General features: G+C 37.8%; 1 protein-coding gene across 1 annotated transcript in view; it reads right to left on the bottom strand.

Moving 5' to 3' along the window:
• The window catches only part of Gbe1 (1,4-alpha-glucan branching enzyme 1), a 258,120-nt gene that overhangs the window by 176,776 nt on the left and 57,887 nt on the right, over positions 1–23,457 (bottom strand). The window contains exon 2 of the mRNA XM_076549097.1: positions 19,143–19,312. Coding sequence (XP_076405212.1) covers positions 19,143–19,312 — 170 coding nt within the window. The remainder of the gene's footprint in view (positions 1–19,142; positions 19,313–23,457) is intronic.

Raw genomic sequence — 23,457 nt, 5'->3', positions numbered from 1 at the left:
GCCATGATGTTTTGTCCCAGGAATAGGAAGGTCACTAAGACACTGTGTTAACCACCAACTACTACAAATAGAAGCTTCTGTCATCAGGGTTGAAAGATGCACTGACCTATGTGTATAGTGATGAGTCATTTAATACTATATCCACTTAGCAGCATAATAGGTTCTCCTCTAGGCTTCTGACCTGTCTAGTCTAGCTTTTGGCATGATAATGGTACCAAATATGGGTTTTATATCATGTAATAAGACTTAAATTCAATCAGAAAGTGTTTGTTTACTCCTAGGCTGTTCATGTGACTATTATACCACTGGGCATGTCTTGTCAAGCAGTCATTATTTTACCTTGTGGGGTTTACACTGGGTATAAATGATGATTACTTTCTCCTCTGATAATATGCATAGCATCTTAAGGTATTATGAAAACTATTCAAAAGAGATAGTTTCCAGTTCAGAATTAGCTTGACTCTGCTATATTGTATGATACAAATACATGGTATCTTTAGCAACAGGATCTCACTGTTACGTTCTGAAGGGCAACTAATGACATTGGCAGTATCTTGCAATGTTTGAGGGGAATTACGATCTCACCAGCCACTAACTCCAAAAGTATTAACCTGTTCCTAGCAATGGGATTTGTATTTGTTAGCCTCTGGTATCAAATAATGACAGTGTTGTCCTGCAGTATGGTAATTCTTCGTGTGTGTGTGTGTGTGTGTGTGTGTGTGTGTGTGTGTGTGTGTGTACACATATGTGGAAGCTTCCACAGTAGTAGAATTCCATGTCTTTTCTAAAAGTCTTCAGTATTAATTGAGAAATAGTTATTTTGTGTTAATCTATAATAGTTTATAAGTTACTTTCAAGTCAATAATTAATGTACTAAAAAAAGAACAAACCAAATACTTTACATAACGACAATAGGAAAGATGCTTTGAAGGCATGTGAGGAATTAGTCAAACTCTACCCATTGTGTTTTCAAATATATGAGATAAAAAGCTCATCTGATGACTCCCATGAGAAATGTCTGTCTGTTGGCCAATTTTACAACACAGAGAAATTAGGAAGTAGTTTATCCTGTATTCATTTTAACACTTATCTACTTGGACACTCAGAAGCCTCTGCAGGTGGAGTAAGGCCTGAGTACTACAGCTGAAGCTAGAGGCCAACATTGGCATTGTTTCTATGATGTTAGTTTGTAAGCCATAGAGAATATAAGAGTTACAGAATTGTGGACACTTTCATTCAAAATGTAAGGGAAGGGCAGAGAAAGTAGGCAATATATGACAAGGTGAGGAAACCTTCATTAAGTCCTTCAAAGGGTGATATTTCAAACAAAAAATGCAATGAAGACCCCAGGAAGTTTGAATAGCGGAGTATGTAATGTCTACCAAAGAAAGTAAGAGAAAACAATCCAAACAACAATGCATGTTGCTGCAGTCAACCCAACACAGGAGTGGCAGGGCAGGTCAAGACATCTGGGTCTAATATAATCACACCACCATGTGCTACTCCCAGTGCCAGATACCAAGCTACGAGATTTAATGATTGCCCTGTTGGCTTTTGGTCTTACTTTACATTGACCCTTGCTCAGTATCCTATACCTTCCTTTGGGAATGAGGATGTTTGTGATCAACCATTGTGTCTTGAAAGTGTTGTACCTTGTTTTTCATACTACATGGACTCATAGGTAAATCTCATTTTAAGTCTCAGAAAAATCATTAGACTTGAACTCTTGAAAAATGCTAGAACTGCTGAGACTCTGAGAACACTAAAGATGGACAGAATGCATCTTGTATTATGAACTAAATATGAGATTTTGTAGGGGACCAGTGATGGAAACTGTATGGCTTAAGATGTATTTGGGATTCATACTGACAGAGATTAACTTGTGATGCTTACTTTTGACCAACTTTACTAAATTATTAGTAAAGTACACTCTGGGTATCTGTGGTGGTTTGAATAAAAATGGGCCCCAAAGGCTCATAGATTTGAAAGTTTGGTCACCAGGGATTGGCATTGGAGAAAATGTGTCAGTTGCAGTGAGCTTCAAGGTTTCAAAGGCCCAAGTCAGGCCCTGTGTCTCTCTCTTCCTGCTGCCTGTAGATACAGAGGTAGGACTCTCAGCTTCTCCAGCACCATGTCTGCCTGCATGCTGCCCTGATGCACAAAATGATGATAATGAACTAAGCCTCTAAAACTGTAACAAACCCCAATTCAATGAATTCTACAAATTGCCTGCCAAGTGTCTCTTGGTGTCCCTTCACCACAACAGAATGAATGCTAAGCAGTATCCTTGTAAGAGTAATAATCAATGATACCTATCTCGAGTAGAAAGACCCACACTGAATAGCAGTGTAAGAAACTAGTAGATTGGAACACAGATGAATGAAAAAGAAGAAACCTGCTGGTGCAATGACACCCCTCCCCCACCATCTTCCTGGCCACCACAATGGCAGTCACTCTGCTATAACTGACTCTCTTCACTGTGATGGATGAAAACCCTGAAACCATGAGCCAAAATAGGCAATTCCTCACTTCAAGTAATTCCCTCAGGTATTATGACTATCGCCACGGGGAACTAATTAAAACATCCATGTTCAATCCACTGATTACATAGAATAAGAATTAGTAAAACTGATGTAATTGCAGCTGGAAACCTTACTTTTCATCCAAAATATTCACAAGTTATCACCATAAAGGAATTTCTTTCATAATATAGACTGTACTGTTCATAGTACTGATTTAAACAATGTAAAACTAATGCATGAGAAAACGCACACTGAAGGTACTATGGAGAAGCCCCATGCTAAAAGCACTCAGATGCAAACTTTCACCTGATCTTACTAGCAATCAAACACTGTCTATAGCAAGTTCTTCCTGCATGGCTGATGAAGGAAGTGTGAAACAAAATATAGTACAGATGAGAATAATCCATCTGCTTACAACAATGATTTCCAAAGTTCTGTATGCCTAACATGAACATGCTTTCTTCCTAAGCCTCTGAGAGTGAATGGATCTCAATCTTCATTGAGAAAAGATTAACAACTCTCTAATGCTGCAATTACCTTCGGGGTAATGACGGTATATTTACAGGAGATTTCAGCTTGTGATTCCTCATCCTGTGGAGATGAGGAAAATGGAGAACAAATACAGACTATTTTCTATAGAAGCCATTCCTTTCAGAATGAAATGAAAATTGTGGTGAATAGGCTCAGCTTTTGACAGAGTTTGTTTTGATTTAATATGTACAATTAATCTGAGATACTTTTTTGTGCTACTCAGCATGGCCTGACCATAAAAAAAAAAAATAAAAGTTTTAGTCCCCAAGTTTGATAAAGTACCTAAAGCAAAAGTACGTAAAACAGGAAAGGAGTAAAAGATACAATGGCAACTTCTGATTCAGAATCCTCAGACGGCAGCGGCAAAAATCAGTGAGGAGCTGATTGACAAGAACCACAGGAACCACAGGCCTGATCAGATCGCAGCAGCTATCATCAATCTTATTACAGCTCCGACCCCCTGCTTTTGTCAGATGGGCAAACCGGTGTAGCCTCAGCACCTAGTCAGAACAAGGCAGCCTTGTATCCTGAAATTAGAAGGTGCAGGGCCAGGGTTGAAGAAGGTACAAGAAAGAATGGTGGTTTGCTACACACCCTTCTTTATGCACCATTACTTCTTTTAAAGACGTGGGTTAATACGAACATCAAGACTGAACGATAGGGTGTGTCTTAGATAGCCTCACTTCCTCTCTGAAGCCTTAAACCACCTTGGTGTGGCATCGTTTACAAGCTGGCCAATGTATGTGAAGGACATACAGTCTCATATGTATGTTTTTGTACTTTAATAACTTCATTGGTAGTACACCGTAATTTAAGACGACTAATATCCATTGGTAAGTGCTAAAACAAGAAGTCAGTCTATTGGTTTAATAGAATTAAGATATTAATATAGATTAGCAGTTATGCCACTGAGATGTGAGGGAAGGGTGTCATTTTGCTGGGTTGTTTTGTTTTGTTTTGTGTTTTTTTTTTTCTTTCAGAATTGGTAAGGCTGGTTACTTTCTCCAGAAGGGAAATGTAAACTATATCCATCCAATAACTAAGTAACTAAAATTCTTTCAGAAACTTTCTTCATGTGTTCACTATACCATTTCAATTAAAATATACCTTTTGGTGACTAAACTTTATAAAGAATCCATATTAAAGACAAGTCCTGAATACCAGTTAAATATAAACTAATGATAAAATTAATTTAAGATTTTAAACCTACTTCTAACTTAAAGAAAGGTTAAAGCAATCTACTTTTAATTAAATACATCTATAGCTACTTAATTCTAAACCTTAAAGTTTTCGCAACCCAATTTTTCGTGGTAAGTATCTTACTAAGACTCGTCTGTATTGAATGGCACTCTTCCACTCCTTCGGCTCTCTGAATCCATTATCTCTCTCATGGGAATGAATGCTTTGCTGTGACTGATGATGAATAAGATATAGAGGACAAATGATGCATTTTTTCATTTAAAAGACTAAAAAGGAAATTCACTTTAGTCTCCTTTCTGCCTAGTTTCATTAAAATCTAAATACAGCTATTCTAAGAGACTTTTTTCCTAACTCAGTTTAGTTGGGGGGAAAAGAAAGAAAGGAAGGAAGGAAGGAAGGAAGAAAGGGAAGTCTCGTGTATCATATAAATCAATTATACATTCTCTAGAAATATAGTACAAAAGCTTATTTTCAAAACTGGGGGCTCAAAAATAAACATGTAATTTATCAGAAACAAACTAATCAAAACACTTAAATGGTAACCTGAATGACATACTGTTTGCAAGCCTGACTTTAGAGCATGGTTTGGAAAATGTCTTCCAGACTTAGTTGCTTTTCCATCGCTGTAAGAAGACACATGACCAAAGCAACTTACCAAGGAAAGCATTTAACTGAGGTCTTGCTTACAGTCTCAGAGGATGAGTCCATGAACATTATGACATGACAGTCAGGAGCACAGCGGCAGGCAACCAGCCACAGCACTGTAGCAGTAGCTGAGAGCTTAATTGTTGAGACAATAACCCAGAGGTAAGGAAGGGAGGAAAAGAGGGAAGAGGAAGGGAAGAAGGAAGAGAGCACCAGAAAGAAGACAGAGAACTAACTGGGAACAGTGTGGGCTTTTGAAATATCAAAGCCCAACCCCAGTGACACACCTCCTCCAATAAGGCCACACCTCCTAATCCTTCTCAAAAATTTCCACCCTCTGCAGACTAAGCATTCAAATATAAGAGCCTAGGGGAGCCATTTTCCCTCAAATCCCCATATTTCCCAAATTATTTCCTAAATATATCTTAATAAAATTTTATTTTAAAAATGTATGTCTTAATCAAAACATCACACACTGATGCTAACAAATACTTAGAATAGGATGAAATTTTTAAAATAATGTTGTTAATATTATATGAGGTTACCATTCATTCACTTTCCTACCAGGTAAGAACATTTTTATTCTCATTTACACTTAAGAATTTCTAATGAATAGTATAGTATCTGGCATACAGATAATAAATATTGATACCTAAGATGAAAAAAATAGAACAATATAGAGGAGAAGCTATTAAATTTTCCATATGCAACTATATTTATAGTTAGAGGATAATTAGAGCATTTAGCTGATAACTTTAAGAAACGGCCATATTTTCAGTTTTGGTTTTTTTTTTTTAGCTACAGAAAAAAACTAAGACAAAATAAATGTAATAAAATTTATGTAGGGTTCAGATACATAAATATTTTTATGTAGATTGTTTAACAATATTTCAGAGCCCCAGATAAATTGATATAAAGCCAGTAGTTTGCTTTTGTGGAAGTCTGAAATCCATTCACTTTTCAATATCAGACACTAAGTTAGCTTGAGTAACACAAAGGAAATGTGGAAGAGGGAAGAAGGAAAGGAAAGAAGGGAGAAAGGGGAGTATCACTAAACTTGGGGTCACAGGGTTTGACAACCCATCTTAAATAACCCCACAAAATGGGATAAGTTAATATTGAGAAGCAGAGAAGGTAGGTTTACACAACAGATCCACATTAGCAAGTGGGATTCCACCCCCCAATTCCGTCTTGTGATCCTGACCGGAAGTAGACTCTACATAGAAAAAATGTGAATAACTAAGGAGTCTGGCCAAGGCGTGGCCTCTCTGGCCACCAAGGTATCAACTCCAAGCTTCTCTCCACCAAAGTCAGTCTCTCCTGCAAGGTCATCACATAAGCTATAAAATCTTTGAATAGGAAGCAAGTGCCTCCTCCAGTACAGAAGTCCCTCCTGTGGACATCCAAAAAAGGATATCAGCCCTTCCTTCTGATGGTAGGACACCCCAGAATCAATTCTAATTTCTTGTGGCCCATTTTTTGAATGGTTCTGATAGCCAAAGAGAGAAGTGTCTCTTTATCTATTCATTCCTACTAAATGGTCTGGTTACAGAGGAAGCCATCCACCAAAAAACAATTTTCTTCTTTTGAATATATAATGTAATACCATTTAACTGTGAGGTCACTTCCAAAAACTTAAACTAAGAAATGGCTTTAATGGTCTGCTCTTTTAAATCGAATTCCAGGAATCCTGTAGACAATGCTAGCTAATCTCAAATTCGCCATTCCAGGAACAATGCAGAAGGCACTCTTAGCTTCTTAGACTGTTTCAGGCCCCTGGAGCCTGCATGATCCTGTTTCATACCACTGTTGTCTTGGCATCCAATTTGAGACCCAAATAAATTATTGGAAACATTTACTGAGTCATGCTTTGTCTAATTGAAACTCCTACCCTTGTGGTGGTTAGAGACAAGGGCTACCTGTTTATAGGGAGAAAAGTAAGATCTACTATTGCCTACTGCTGCCAAGAAAGAAGGTTGTTGCTTTGGAAGAAATCTAAGAGGAGCCAGCACTTCTCCAGTGTTCCATTCTGCCACTAGTGTCCCCAGTAAACCAACTCCACATATACAGAGATCAAGGGTGCTGGTGAAAAAAAAAAATAGAGCAGTGCAGAGAAGGCTGGGGAAAACAGTACTAACCAAGGCAATACAAGAGAATTCCAAACATATGTGCATTCTCTCTCTCTCTCTCTCTCTCTCTCTCTCTCTCTCTCTCTCTCTCTCTCTCTCTCTCTCTCTCTCACACACACACACACACACACACAAAGTACCCAATTTTCATGCAGTGTTACTCACAATAAATAAAAGTATAAACTGTCTAAATGTTGATTCACTGAAATAAGTGCATGAATTTATCATTTGTCCACAAAAAACCTTAATGCTAAGTGAAAGAAGCCAGACGCAAAAGCACTACATGTTACATGGGGGAAGAAAGGGAGAATAGCTATGTGGTCTGGGAATGAAATAATAAAGTGCTCGGTAATTAGACTATACTAATATTCATATAACATATTATACATTGTGCTGGACAGTCTTATGTCAACTTGACACACAAATTAGAGTTGTTAGAAAAGAGGGAACCTCAGATGAGAAAATGTCTCCATACTCTGCAGCTATAAGGTATTTTCTTCATTAGTGATTGATGGGAGAAGGCCCAACCCATTGTTGGTGGTACCATCCCTGGGTAGGTGGTCCTGGGATAAGAGAACAGGCTGTGCAAGCCATAAGGAGCAAGCTAGTAAGCAGCACCCCTCTATGGCGTCTGCATCAATTATTACCTCCATGTACCTGCCCTGACTTCCTTCAATGATGAACAACAATATGGAAGTATAAGCCAAATAAACCCTTTTTCCCCAACTTGCTTTCTGGTCATGGTGTTTCACTGGAAAAACAATAGAAATCCTAACTAAGACATACTGTGAGTGCCCAAGTTATGTTTCCAGATTCTAATTACTGTGCCTAAGGGATCCATGAAACAAAAATGCCTCTAACCTGTAAGCCCCCTGCCCAAGGACAGATACTTCCTGAGATGCTGGAAGCTCTTGTTTATGAGAGAGAAAAAGTCACATGCTTTCACTCCCTTAAACAAGTTTGTTTGACTCAAATGTACCAGATGTACTTGATCACATGTAGGTGGGAGATACTTGGGCAAGAATTACATCAGGATGTATGCTTGCCCCTGATTGGATCTGATAGGAAATACGATGGCCTTATGGGTTTGCCATTATAAGCCTCTGCAAAATATGACTTGTCACCATTTTCTGAGAACCCAGGAATGGACCTGGCCAGAGTCCATCATCCACACCAGTATTTAATTAAAGCTCTCTTCAAATCTGACTCAAATGGGGTGGTAGTGCTTTTATTCTTGCCCAGTGGGATTAGCAACACATACGCTTTACACTGATCAAATTTACATTCTGAGAATATCATTCTACTCTGATAGGGTTAAAAATGAAGACAAAAAGTGGAGGTGAACGCTAGGCAACCAAAACTAAGAAAATGCATCTGTGTCTCTCTTCATGGTTGCGGGGAAGTGACTTCTTGCACAAGTACCTCCATGCTTAAGAGCATTCATTCTTACTGAGAAAATATAGTTATTTTCATGTTTCAGGAACTTCTCCTACTGATTCACAAACACCTAAGATGACTGAATCATTTTTCTCAGAAATTTATCATGAGAAGAGAGGGCTTTGGAAATCTGAATTATAACTGATGCATCCGTACTTTCACATGAGGACTGCCTCAATACAATGGCTTTGTTCTTCCTACCCCCCAAAAAAACTCTATTCATGTTTTAAAATACTGTATTTTTATAAGACAATGTTGATAAGAATTAAAAATGTAAATGGCATACCCAGTGAGACACCATTGGAAAAAAAGACCAGTTTCTCATTTGTGAGCTGCTATCAACTGGAGACAGTTTCTGGGTTAGGGATGAGGGCATGTGTTTCCTGTCAACAACTGGGACCCCATCTGACTTCGACCTGTGTATGTTGCCACAATCTCCATGAGTGTCAATGGGCATACAAACCACACTTAAGATCAGGCCCGATGCCCGGCGGGAGATGGCCAACACAAATGGAACTCAACGGTATTTTGGGAGGATTTTGTCTGGGCATTTTTCTTTCCTTATTGATCATTTACTTACATATTATGATTTCCAATTCTGTTTTTATGGATTTTCTACAAATGGGACTGTGTGTGTTTCAGCATCTGTACGTTTGTTGTGGGTCTTTTTTCCTCTTTTTTTTCTGTTTGTTTGTTTTGTCCTATGCTGGTTTGTTTGTCTGTTTGTTTGTTTATATATATAGATGCCTATGTGTAGCCTAGTAAAAGAAAGAAAGGATGTGGATTTGGGTGGGTGGGGAAGTGAGAAGGATCTAATAGCAGCTGACGGAGGGCAAACCATAGTCAAAATATATTGTATGAAAAAAATACATTTTTAATAAAAAAGAACTTAAAATGTGACGAATTCAAGCCAATAATAGAGACAAGGAAGGCAGATTTGAGACACAAATGAGGTGAGAAGCCAGCTACTGCAGCAAACTTCTAGGCTTCCCAGAAAATGACAGAAACATCACTTAATGCTTTGAGGATAACTACATGCATGGAGGAAAAAACTCTGTCGTCTACCTTTAACAGGTAAGCCACATTTCTATAAACCCTGCCACAATACCAAATAATATTAAGACATTTGCTATCTGTGGCGTAAGAAAGAAAATACCAACAAATTAAACTGGAATGCTATTAAATGTCTATCATAAGTGACAGCTTCTTCATTGAAAGTTAAAAGGGACAGCTGGCTACATTGTGATCAAGACCCTAAGAATGTTATCTACATTAAAATGTGTCACAGTCTTGGCTATATGTGACTATTACAAGGTAAAATATCACTCCTCTAAGCTTCTAGTTTAATGAAAGAATAATAGACATAATGTACCTTTGTATAAATAAACGGTGAGTTTAATAAAGTCATTCTGATAGACAAAAAAATTGTTAAAATTTCAATAGATAGTTGCCAAAAATTCCATTTTAAAAGTTTATAGACTTCAAAACCTAGAGAAATATCAAAATGTAAAAACTAACAGGAAGTTCCATCTTATCCACACAGCATAAATTTTTAAGAGGATTTTTATAAAATAGGCAATATGATGACAGAAATTACTACTTCTGTCATGCAGTTCAAATTCTCCCTTCTAGCATTAAGGTCTCTAACAGCAATCTTCTAAAATCCTAGGCAGGATGCGTCTCCACAAACATAATCCCATTTAAGCGTTCCAACAAGACTCTGTGATCTAGCACAACTGGGGTCTAAATCTCTACATAGAATGAAAATATTAGTTATAACAGGACAGGGGAAATACACATACATGCATATATACCTGTACAAATCACAGAAATAATAAACACTTTTAACATAAAATAGAAACATAGGCATATACCCACCCATCTTCTGATGGAACACTAAAACCATGTCTTCCATCCTCTATAAGGACTTTGAGTCACCCTAACTTACAGAAACAGTAAATACAACACAACCCTCACAGCTTCCAGTTTCATTTCAATGAAAATGAAATGAAAGGTATAGATGCATGCAAAATAAATAGCACTTAAAATTCATTTAAGTGTACATCTTTTTCTCATCTCACTTGCACATAACTTATTTCTTCCAAGTTATCAATCCTTGTTCAGGCTTTCCTAATACTAGATATGTTTATTTGCTGTCATACTCATGGTTCATCGTTTCATATAATAACATGTCACAGAATTATAATGAGAAGAATTATTATTCATGGGATGGTGGACAGGGAGAAGTGTTAACAAAATCTAAGAGGTAGACACAGACTGCATGCATGTAGCAGCAGGGAAGAGTCCACTTACAGGGCTCAGTGTCCTGTGGGAATCACTGGACATCACTTACAGTGGTGTCTGTGAAGCAGAAGCGAATTCACTAAATCTAATAAACAGCAGAGCAGCTAAAGAACCAACATCAAGTTGGAAAGTGCAAGGAAGCATTGAAAACTTTCTACAAAATGCCTTTTTTGCTGATTGCTTATTTTAGAGTCACACACATTACACAGGCCATTTCTCAGCAGGGACCCTGTTTTGGTAAGCAGCACTCTAAGGCTTTCCTGACCCAGCTTGCAATTTGCCACCCCTCTGCCAAGCAGTTCCCAGAATAGTCCTAAAACCCTGCTTTATAGAAACATCAAAACTTCAGTAAGCAAACTAGAGGTAAACCATGTAGCAGTGCACAGAAAACTCACGGGGAGTTGAAAAGGTCTACCAGGCAATGGATTCCTTTGAAGCTCCATTGGAATCCTTAAGTCAGAAAACAAGAAGTTTTTAAACAATCCAAGTAGAACACTCCTCTGCCTCTCCTTCCCTCATTTAAAAAAAAAAAAAAGATACCAGAGACCATAGTGAAATCTGCAAAGTTTATGCTTGATATAAAAAGTATAACTTTTTCTGGGATCATAGTTACAGTCAACAACAAAATATATATGCAACAGTCTTTAAGATAATACAGTATAGTGATTTCATAGTCTTTACCAAGTCTATAATATTGCCATGAAAACAAGATAATATAACAAAATGCTTTGGGGCAAAACTTGTCCTTAAAGCACAGGTAACTGTATTATTTGCCCCAATTTATCTAGTATCTCCATAAAACAGTATTTCTCTTCTACACCTCATTGATATAGGGCTGGTCTAGATTATTTTGAGTAATGAAAGCAAAGTGCAAATTGCATTTGCCTCCCAAGTCAAGGCTTTTAGAGCCACCACAGGACTCTCCCTTGGGTCTTTCCTCCCTCTCTCAGGAGATCAGCAATGTCCCAAGAAGCTGTTTCTCCATTCTCCTGGATTTTATAAAGATTCTGACACTTGGGCAAAGCCTCAGCCGACAACGGAAGCTGACATGAGTATAAAAGGAGGGCTTCCATGGTAGACACTGTAAAGATGTTGGAGCTGTTTGTACCATGCCACACCACAGTGAAAGCCGATGGGAACCATCCTAGATCAGAGAAAGGAGGATAATACAAAAGCAAGTGATGTCAGAATTGCAATGTTCTACTATGAAATACTTGTAAATCAATCAATACCATCAGTAACTTTTAGACCAGTGCCTCTCAAACTGTGATGTTTAACCACTTTTTTTTTTTTCAATTTGGAATCTCTTTTAGATCTTCCATAAAATTAGGAAGATTATTTCATCCAAACAAAAACACTTCCAAAGTTTAAGACAACTCCAATATGATGGGCAACGTTCCAAAGCTAAGGGTTGGTACTGCGTGGACACAGTGTGCTGCCTGCACACAGGCCTCTTTAAAAGTGAGTGAAAGAAAATGAAAGGACTATCCCAAAGGAAGAAAATTAATGTACTTTGTAAAATGTGAGGTGTTTTTTTTTTTTCAAGAAGTGTCTAAAATACAGACGGCAGGCCAACATGAGGGCTCAATAGGTAACGGTGAAAGCTATACAACTCTGAGTACCTAAATCATTCATTCATTCCCCAGATCCTAAGGTTGAAGGAAAAAGCAGATACGGTAAAACTGTAGTGTGTCCACACACACACACACACACACACACACACACACACACACACACAATAAATTGTTTTAAAAATGATGAATAGCAATAGCAAGATCTTCCTCAGTTTGGACAAGATAGACTATGTTAACTTTTACGAGGTTCAACTGTCTTTTGAAATTAATAGTAGTAATTTCCTAGCAAGAAGAACAACATTTAAAAATTCATCTTTCTCTACATGAATGCAGCATTGGACATGCTATAAATGTTTCGCATTTGTGAAATAGGACCCACAACAACCCAGCCAGGTAGGTAAGATGAACATATCACGTTTGTCTCCCACTGAGCCACATGAAGGTACATGGTTACAGAGCTCAACTGTATTTTCAAACTCAAATCCTTCGTTTTAAAGACTAACTCATGGCAACATACTTCTTTAAAAGCTGTTTGTTTTCTCAAAGCATATCCACTTAAATATTCTCATTTCAGACAGGAAAAAAGAAATAAAGGGGGGGGGGAGGAAGGAAGAGAGAGAAACAAAGAACAAAGCAAAGAAACAAAGAAAGAGAAATCATGACTAAGTCCTGAAAAAAACAAATGTATTTGTTGTCAATTTCTAAACTGATTACATAAGACACTGATTAGAAAACACTGTATTAAAGTATTTTAAAAACAGGTATAATTTTCAACAAAACAGAATTAAAGGCTGCATGTTCTTTTCTTGTAATTCTGAGACTTGAAGTTGAGTCTTTTTTTTTTTGGTATTTTTTGGTTTTGGGTTTTTTGTTTGTTTGTTTGTTTGCTTTTGGGGGGTTTTGGGGGGGCGGGGAGACAGGGTTTCTCTGTAGCTTTGGAGCCTGTCCTGGAACTCACTCTGTAGACCAGGCTGGCCTTGAAGTTGAGTCTTGTGAGTACTAGGACTGAGGTATGACTCAGTGGTAGAGTGTCTGCCTAGTACAGGGAAGACTCAACTTCAAGTCATGATTTAGTCATTCATTCAATTCATTTTGATAGTTGAATCTCTGATACCTGCTTCAGCAATCTGGGTCACCAAAATTCTAGACTATACAATCCAAAGGAGTCCATACTTTATTTTTTTGTTTTGTTTTGTTTTTAAGAATAGACATTTTTAATTAAAATTTGAATTTTAAAAACTACTACAACTAAATAGCTAACAACTTAGAAAAAATAAATTGGCATTTTTGTCAACTGAATATAATAATTTAGCACTTAACAGATGTACAATTTTTGTTGCAGATTTTTAAAACTTGACTCTCTATTACCTATGAAGTTTCAGAATGAAATCAGCATAAAAGCGTTCTTTAATTACTACAGTGAAAGCATAAGGAAAATCATGTTGGTTTGTTTTTGTTATCCCTGAAAAACGGGTAAAGAAGTAATATTTTCAAGTCAAATTCTTGCTGCATGATGAAGTGAAACACAGAGAAATGTAAAACGATCAGTACGTGGTAAGAGGTTAATTCCACAGAACTAGATGAGTTGGCTGCTGACTCCATTTATCAGCTGGTGAAGAATGAAGCCATGCCAGGTGGTGGTTGCACACACCTTTAATCCTAGTACTCGGGAGGCAGAGACAGGCAGATCTCTGTGAGTTCGAGGCCAGCCTGGTCTACAGAGCAAGATACAGGACAGGCTCCAAAACTACACAGAGAAACCCTGTCTCGAAAAACCAAAAAAGAAAAAAAAAAAAAATGAAGTCATATATAGCTGAATTCCTTTTAAAAAGCATTTTATCTTCATTAACAAAGCCATCAAGAACAACATTTTATTTGGTTTCCAAATTTAAAATCGGGCATAATTTGTGAGCTGATTTACAGCTATTATTTTTCTTTCAGGTTAGCACAAACCTAGACATTAGAAGACTTAGAATAATAAGATTTTCTAATAATCTTGGACTTGAAAAAACCTGAAAAGAAAAAAAATGTAACTTCTTGTTCAACTAGTCTGAGGAGGGATTACAAAAAAAGATAAAATTTATTAAAAAGGCAAAACAAAACAATCTTCTATGTTCGGGGAGGGGTGTGATTAGGTAATGGTTTTAAGGATGTGTTTTGAGCCAGAGAATCATCAACAACAAATTTTGTGCTTTGGACTCGTGTTCCCTTGCTACCCACACACTCACTGAAATAAATATTCTTTTAAATGCATGACTCCTTCATACATTTATTGTCTGTACTCTGCCTTATAAAGGCTCTGCTTTTCCAGTGCAGGAGATAGCATCCTGAGACTCCAGTGTGGAGACTCCAGTGCGGAGCCAAGCCAGCCTCGACTGAACTACATCCGGATTAAAGTCTTTTTGCTGCTGCTGTTTGTCTGTCTTCATTTTCATTTCATTTTGTTGTTTTGAGACAGTCTCACTGAGAAAAGCCACCAACTACCCATTGTCTCCCTGCTGGAATCACAGATATGGACGACAACATCCAGCTTCAGAGAATAACAGGTTTGTACTACTGTGCCCAGCTCCAGAGTAACCGCTGCTGGGTAAAGGAAAAGCTCTTTAGTGACATCCCACACATAGAGACCCTGAGATGAGACCCCTGGAATAATAGGCATAAAGAGAATTTGTCCTCCCCCATTAACTAAAAATTAACTGATTTGATATTTTAATATCTCTAAAATACTGTTTAATCTTGACTGATTTTAATCCTAATTTTATTTGCATTACTAGCCTACTGTACAGTTAAATAAAAAGAAGCTCTTTGACTAAATCTGATGACCCTCATCACCTTAACTATTAAATAAATTCTGGTTGATCAAAAATCATGTGGGTAAATGCTATCTCCAGGATATGGAAAGCATTAAAATTAGGTACTGCACTTTCACAAAAGGAGGGATTTTAAAAATCAATTCAATGCAAAAGGAGAAAGTTAGCAGAGGACTTCTTTACATTAAAATAAGACTTTTATTGAGCAAGGTGCCTGCAGCCAAGCCTGAAAACCTGAGTTAGATTCCTGGAACTCACATGATGTAAGAAAAGAATGGATTCCTACAGCTCATCCTATGACATTCACATGCACAACTCAGTGTGTGACACAAGCACACATGCACACACACACACACACACACAAAATGCATTTTTTAAAATATGGACCATATCATTTTAATTTCACTTAACAAAACTCTTTAAATCATTGTACGACTTTTAATAGTTAAGCATTAAACTTGGATACATTACTTAAAAATTTTAAATCTAATTATTTAAACACCACCGGTAGTTTTAGTAAATCAACATTTTTGCAATAACTATAGCTTGAGAATGTACACTTCATAGTTTCTTACCTATATTTTCCTATTTATATAACCTACTCTATTCATAAATATGCCAGGGAATAAAATATCAGTATCGCGTTGGTTGACATTCTTATATTACTTTTGGGAGTGGGAGTGTTATATAAAAATTTATCTTGAGGGACAGTAAGATGGTACAGTAGGTAAGGGAGCTTGCCACCAAGACGTCGGACCTGAGTTCAATCCCATATGGCAGAAAGAGAGAATCGACTCCTGCAAGATACCTTCTAACCTTCACAAACATGGTAGGGCACACACATACCAACAGACATACAAGATAAATAAATGGGGAAAAGATACCTTTAACATGAATACTCTCTATCAATATAGTCTCAATGAATATTCACAGTGTAATATAAGGAAAAAAAAAGAAACAATAAAATTGAGTGCTAGGGATTATAAATTAAATGTTAATAAGAGATCTAGTACCTAATATGGCTATTGAGAATTTGAAATGAGGTTAATTAATGCTTCTGAGAAACTGAAATTTACATTAATTTCATTACTTTATTAAATTTAATATTTAAAACTGTTATTCAAGTCAGTTAGTAAGAAAATTTTCACTAAGTTGAAAAAATTCCGGGTCTGTGAGTCTACTCTTAAACTGACGATTTTATTAAATCAAAATGCGTGCTAAGTATTTCTTATGAAAAATCAGTATCTCTGATCAAATTTGCCATAACCAGATTTCAAAGACATGGTACAAAAGGAGAAAAAAGTTTCTGTTAATAAGTTTTGAAACCAATGTATGGTAATTTCATAATACCTTTATATATTGGGCTAAATAAAATATTATAAAAACTCATTAAAATGTTCTTGTACTTCACATTACTACTAAAATTCTTGAATTATGTAAGAGGGATGAATTTCATTTTTCTTGGACAGTACTGCCTTAGATAAAACCTGAAACTTCTGCTAAATTCTACTTTTTTTTTCAAGACAAGGTCTCATTATATAGCCCTCATCTGGAACTCACCATGTAGCCCATAGTTGACCTCAAACTCATAAAGAACTGCCTACCTCTGTCTCCTAAATGCTGGAGTTAAGGGCATGCTGTAAGGAGTCAATAAAATCTTGAGCTAATGAGGGCCTGATTGACTGTATATTGTTTGAAATTCATCCATCATGTCGAGAATGAAAGCCTCAGACCCATGTGAAAATGACCAGGCCTTCCACACATGGATAAGACTTAAAGGAATTGGCTAAGACTTCCTCTGGGCTGAGCGTGAGTGCGGGCAATGAATACAAGTATAGGTGCTTACCAACAATATACCAATGTGTTTAAAACTTACCAGATGCAGCTTCCTCCTCCTGTATGACTGCAGCCTGAGACCGCCCCCGCCCCCCCAGACGCCTCTGACCCAAACTAGCTAAGCCCTGCCCTTGTGTTGTACAGAACACACTGAAATTTCCAGTTGCTGCTGTAGCTGACACCACTCCATCAGAGTGTGCATGATTAACCCACCCCAGCTTTTCTGTGTAATGTATCTGTGTGTCTATCCTTTCTTCGACCCAGTCAGATTTCCAGACCCAAGTCTCATAGGTCCAGGGGACCTTCATGACTACCTTTGGCTTTGGTCAACTCATTAAGGTATGACTTACATGAAGAAAATTCGACTTTTGACATACAGTTCTGTATAGTTTGATTAATACATGCAGTCACATAGCCACCTATGGTACTTTGAATGTAACTGGCCCCCATTAGCTCATAGAGAACAGCAATATTGGGAGGTGTGGCCTTGTTGAAGTAGCTGTAGCCTTGTTGAAGATAGTGTGTCACTGTGGGGGCAGGCTTTGAGGCCCATTTTGCTTAAGCTTCACTCAGTGTCACAGTCCATTTCCTGCTGCCGTCTGATGAACATGTAGCCAGCACCATGTCTGCCTGCACACTGCCATGCTCCTCACCATGATGATAACAGGCTGAACCTCTGAACTGTAAGTGAGCTACCACAATCAAATGTTTTCCATTATAAGAGTTGCCTGGTCATGGGGTCTCTTCATAGCAATAGAAACCCTAACTAAGACACCACCTATGGTGGTTTGAATGAGAAATGTCCCCATAGGCTCATTTGAACACTTCGGTAGCCAATTAATGGTGCTGTCTGAGGAAGTTATAGAACTTTAAAGATGGAGGAAGTACATCCCTGGGAGCAGGTTTTAGAGGTTCACAGGTTCACCCCACTTCTAATTCTCTCTCTCTCTCTCTCTCTCTCTCTCTCTCTCTCTCTCTCTCTCTCTCTCTCTCTCTCTCTCTCTGCTTTCTGCCTGTGGTTGAAGATGCAATCTCTCAACTTCCTACTCTATACATCTGCTACCATGCCTCCCCTACAAATCTAGACTCTCCATCTGGAACTGTAAGCAAAATAAACTCTTTATTCTGCAAGTCATTTCTTTATCATGATGTTTTACCACAGCAACAAAAAGTAACTAATATACTATCACAATAACTATGGCTTAAAGCACTTTCATCATTCCAGACAGCCCCCTCCTGCCCTCATCCTCTGACAACAATAATCTGCCTATACATTTGGCATTTCCAGAATGTCTAGAAATAGATTAATACATCATGCAAAATGTTTCAGTCTGACAAAGTATTATATCCCTCTATGATCCTAAAGATTATGATCCTAAAGATTACAATCACTTCAATGTTTCTTTTGCTGATATCAAATAATTTTTGACAATGTCTGTTGTATCCAATTATTTCACTTCTAAACATAGCTTTCTTCCTTGTTATGTTATGGATTTGCTTATCCTCCAAGCATGAAGCATAGCATGCTGTCTTAGAGTTTTTCTCTAGGTCCTTCCAACCACTAGACAGAAGTCAAGGAGTCTTATTTCTTGTCATTGAACGTTTGTCTGTACTTTTAACTCTGTCTAATGTAGGTAATAGTGGAGATGTCAAAAGAAAGGGAAGAGAAAGCTGACAAAGGCAAACATCTGAGTGATCAATGCCCCTATCTCCTAGACTGAATGTCTATGCTTATTGAAGACTCAAAAGCAGAACAAGGCTGCAAACAACCAAGAAATGCTATACTAGCCAGTCACCTGCAAAGGCTCATGAGACTATCTCCGCCAAGATGTTCAGCAATATTGTTCCTCCTTTTTATCAGAACATGGCAGCAATGTTGGGTAAATTGCCAGCACTCTTTCTACCACTATTTTCCAACAGCCTGTTATTTCTTGTGCCTGGTATTCCAGAAAGTAAAGATTAATGAGTAAGTGTATCACATGAGAGCAGAAGCAACTAGACCACAGGAGTAAAATATTTAGTGAATTCTATGACGCTAGCTGAAAAGTCAGATAACTATTTGAGTCATTAATATTACTGTAATAAACATGCAAATTAAGTCTGCATGACAGAGAAATAAAATATTAATGTCTTCAATGCTTTCAAAATACTCACTGAAGTCTCCAGTAAGGAAAACTCCTTCTGCTCCTGGGGCCCATTCTTTGCAGTAGATACCACCGTCGGCACATCTGTGGACGCCAAATGACTCATAGCCTCTGGAAAACTTATCAATACCACCTTCACTCTTGCCAATATCACTCAAAACCTGGGTAAACTTCTTATACCTTTGAAAAAGGACAATAAAAAAAGAAGTTAGAAATTTTGTCTTCCAAAAAAGAAAGTCATAGTCAAATCAGCAAGAAAAAAAAAGTTAACTCTACAGCAAAGTTTTACCAAATTTTCCTGCAAGAGGGCAGAGGCTTTGCCAGCCATCTGGTCTCTTTGTCACAGCTACTCAACCAGGTCTCTGAAGTAAGAAAGGGGCCACATATAATATGTCAATGAGAGGCTTGATTGTTTCCAATTACTGCATATTTATAAAAGAACGGAGGCAGCAAGTCAAATTTGACCGCTAGGCTGTAATTTGTCTATCCTTACCCTAAATCATCTGATCATGGAAAGAACACATATCATGTCACATCACGAAAGTCAGTAGGCATAGAATAAAACTAAAGATTCCCAAGCAGAGAAAAGCACAGCAAGCATATTGCTACTCCTGACCCTCCTCCAGTTCCCCAGGATTCCACTATCATTATTGTTGTGTTCATAAATAAATAAATAAATAAATAAATAAATAAATAAATAAATATTTCATTAGTTAATCCTTATTTCTGAAGCAGACTTGGAGAAATAAACTAGTAAAATTAAAGTATGAAACTGTGAAGCAGTCTATCATGTCTTAGGGTTACTACTGTTATGATGAAACACCACCACCAAAGCAACTTGGGGAGGAAAGGGTTTATTTGGCGTCCAAATCACTGTTCATCATTGAAGGAAGTCAGGCAGGAATTCAAACAGAACCTGGAGGCAGAAGCTGATGCTCTGAAGGAGTGCTTCTTACGAACTTGCTTCACATTGCTTGCCCAAGACCCAAGACCACAAACCCAGGGAGGCCCCACATAAAATGGGCTAAGTCCTTCCCAACATCAATCATTAATTAAGGAAAGGTCCTATAAACCTGCCTACAGCCCATCTTATAATGGCATTTTCTCAACTGAGACTCCTTCCTCTCTGATGACTCCAGCTTGTGTCAGTTGACATAAAACTAGCCAACACACACACACACACACACACACACACACACACACACACACACACACATCTTTCACATAAAAAGTAAAGTTGCCAGAACTGTCAGATGAATCTCTCTATAGCATCTCCTGTAAATCTAAGGGGGCGAAGAAACGAAATTCCCAGAAAGATGGTATGAATCTAGATGAAAATACACATATAAAATCTAGGAAGCTAACAAGAACCAAAACAGGTGAACTTAGTTAAACAGACATGAACCTGTATATATATATATATATATATATATATATATATATATATATATATATATATATTTCATACTATACACTAAGTGAACTTAAAAATGAACCCAACAAATGTAAACTACAGTACTATATAACAGATAACACAATGAGAATTTAAATGTAACTGAAGAACTAAAGAAAGAAGTCGAGACACGTGACTCGGTGAGTACTGGTGCTTGCTATCAAACCAACTGACCTGAATTTGATCCCTGGAACCTACATGATGGAGGATATGGATATATATATATACACACACACACACACACACACACACAGAATAAATGTAAAAAGGGGAAAAAAGAGACATTATAATAAATAACTGATGAATTAGAATAACTAAAAATTACAAGTAATCATATAATTAACTTTAATTAGTAATTAAAGTAAGTAAAGTTAGTAAAGTATAATGAAATAATTTTAAGTAATTAAACCCATATATGAACAAAAGAGTATGCCTATGCTGCGCTTTGAATATGAAATGTTCCTCACGGGATCATCTGTTCAAGCCTTGATCCCCAGCTGGCGGCGCCATTATGAGAACTTTTATCAGGTGGCGCACAGCTAGAGGAAGGGACTCACTGAGTTGGTGGGTGGGGAGCGTCCTTCGGAGCTATCTCTTGCACCAGGCCTCTTGGCTTCCGGACAGCCAGGAAATGAACAGCTCCTGCATCCCACAGTCTTACTACCATGATCTTCTCTCTGCCTTACCTCAGGCTCAAAAACAGCGGAGCCAGACACGGGCTATTGCAATCGCTCCTGGTTGCCCATCAGAACCAGAAGGTAAGAACCTCGGGCTGAAGATTCTAATTGCGAGACATGTAGAAATCAAGCCAGAACCGGGCTGGAAGCATTCTCTCTGCTGGCCATGTCTAAGGGGAAGGTGCTCATCAGGCTGATGATGAGAAAAGTCATCAAGGTCTTACTCACCTGCAGGCCCTGCATGCTAATATCCAACCGACCAGACAGGATGAGCCTGCTGGTGCAAAAGTGGCAACCCGCTATTTCCTGATTGGATTCCAGGCCTGCTCCACAGGCGGGAATTCACACCTGCTACTGTGAGTTAAAAGTCTGTGGTTACTGACGTCGGCTTGTCTAAGTAACTTAGGGTTATGCCCAGAGGTTAGTGCAGCTGTGAGCTTAAGTTACAGAAGTTCCTTCTCTCAAAGTCAGCAGTAATTACTTCAGGGACTCATAACTGGTCAAAGTGCTGAGAATAAGTGACTGTTGAATGTCAGCCCTAAATTGGACATCTCTAACACCACCACCCCTCTTGGCCTCACCTCCCCCACTCAGTACTTCCCAAGGCTCAGGGAACAATCACAAGGGAGGGAATAGAGAGAATGTAAGCTCCAGAGGAAGGGAGATTATCTTCCCAGCTTGATAAGGCTTTTAGACTCATGAACTCATAGCAACTGTGATTATGCACACAAGACTGGCTCATGATTGGACCTGTGAACATTCTGTCATAAAAGGGGGAGGGTTTTATAAGGGGCTGAAGATCTGTACACATTTCATGATTATTTAGAGAAGAGGGGCGTAGAAGCTCTCACTCCTTTCTTGGTATCTATAGGTAGCTAGTATTCCTATAAGTAACCCTTCTTCTGTATTACTAAGAGAAGCAAAGCCTCACTAAAATCACTGGTTCAGAAAAAAAAAAAGAAAGAAAGAAAGAAAGAAAGAAAGAAAGAAAGAAAGAAAGAAAGAAAGAAAGAAAGAAAGAAAGAAAGAAAGAAAGAAAGAAAAAAAGAAAAGAAAAGAGTGAGGGGTTGTGCGCCGTAGCTACACCACAGATAAACTCTGGAACAAGAATTGCCAGTACAAAATAGAGGGCCTCAACTGACAGGGAAAAAAATGAAAAATAAAATATTAGCAATGTATTTTTTTATTTTAACTTCATTCCTTAAAATAGGGGAAAAGAGTTAACATTAAATGTGTCGTACTCATTTCACTCATGTTTTATGGGTTTTTTTTTTTTCTGCATCCTTCTACCAATAAACAAGCATAGATAACTAACAAGAATGCCATTCTTTGGAAGTATTAGCGATTTTGAAGAGACAGAAACTGGCTTTCTGGGTGTTGTTTGTTTGTTTATCCTGTGCAAGGTTTCTTCTCTCATTTTCCCTACTTGGCTCTCTTGTCTTTCGTAAAATGTGAGTAATACTTGAAGAAATTAGTTTTCCATAGCTTATGATTTTTATATTAAATCTGCTAGATATTCTTATATAATATCCATAGGAATTTCACTAGGTATGCAAAACTATGTTTATAAAACTTACAGAACTGAAACCATGTGAAATAGAGCTGTGGAACTAACCTGGAATTCTGAAATAGTCATAGGCTGAGATCAGATATAGAGACTAATGAATTACAAGTTATCAGGGAAAGAAGGCAAGCCTAGTAATACACTACAACTGGAAGCCTGACACTGAAATGCCATCCTTAACACCACAATCCTTTCTAATAAGATCAAAACTGTAAGCGTTAAAAACAGAAACAAGTCACAGGAAATGAAAATAAATAAAGCCAAGAAGGTCCAAATCTGGGCCTTCAGTTCCGATCCCTAGCAGAAGGCCAGCCAGCGTGGACAGGATGCAGTTGGGGTGGCAGCGGGGATTTTCAAAGTTCTTTGTTGGAATACAAAAGAATAATCTGCCATCTATTATTAAAGTTTCAAAACAGCTTTATGCGAGTAACTCCCGTTTTAGAAATGTATTCTTTAGACATACCCCACAAGAAGTAAAAGTACCCATGTATGAAATTATGGCACTGTTTATAACCAAACCATGGGAAATGATCTACCTGGTTTACAATGGGAAGCTAGTTGAATGAAATTACAAAACATCCTAGTAGCAAATGGCAAGAGGGCCTCTGGGAAGAAGGAGGTCAAGCAAATG

Source organism: Peromyscus maniculatus, chromosome 12, assembly GCF_049852395.1.
Source record: "Peromyscus maniculatus bairdii isolate BWxNUB_F1_BW_parent chromosome 12, HU_Pman_BW_mat_3.1, whole genome shotgun sequence".
In the NCBI taxonomy this organism is placed as follows: domain Eukaryota; kingdom Metazoa; phylum Chordata; class Mammalia; order Rodentia; family Cricetidae; genus Peromyscus; species Peromyscus maniculatus.
Note: the sequence above shows the minus strand (reverse complement) of the source record. Positions and strands in the feature narration are given on the sequence as shown.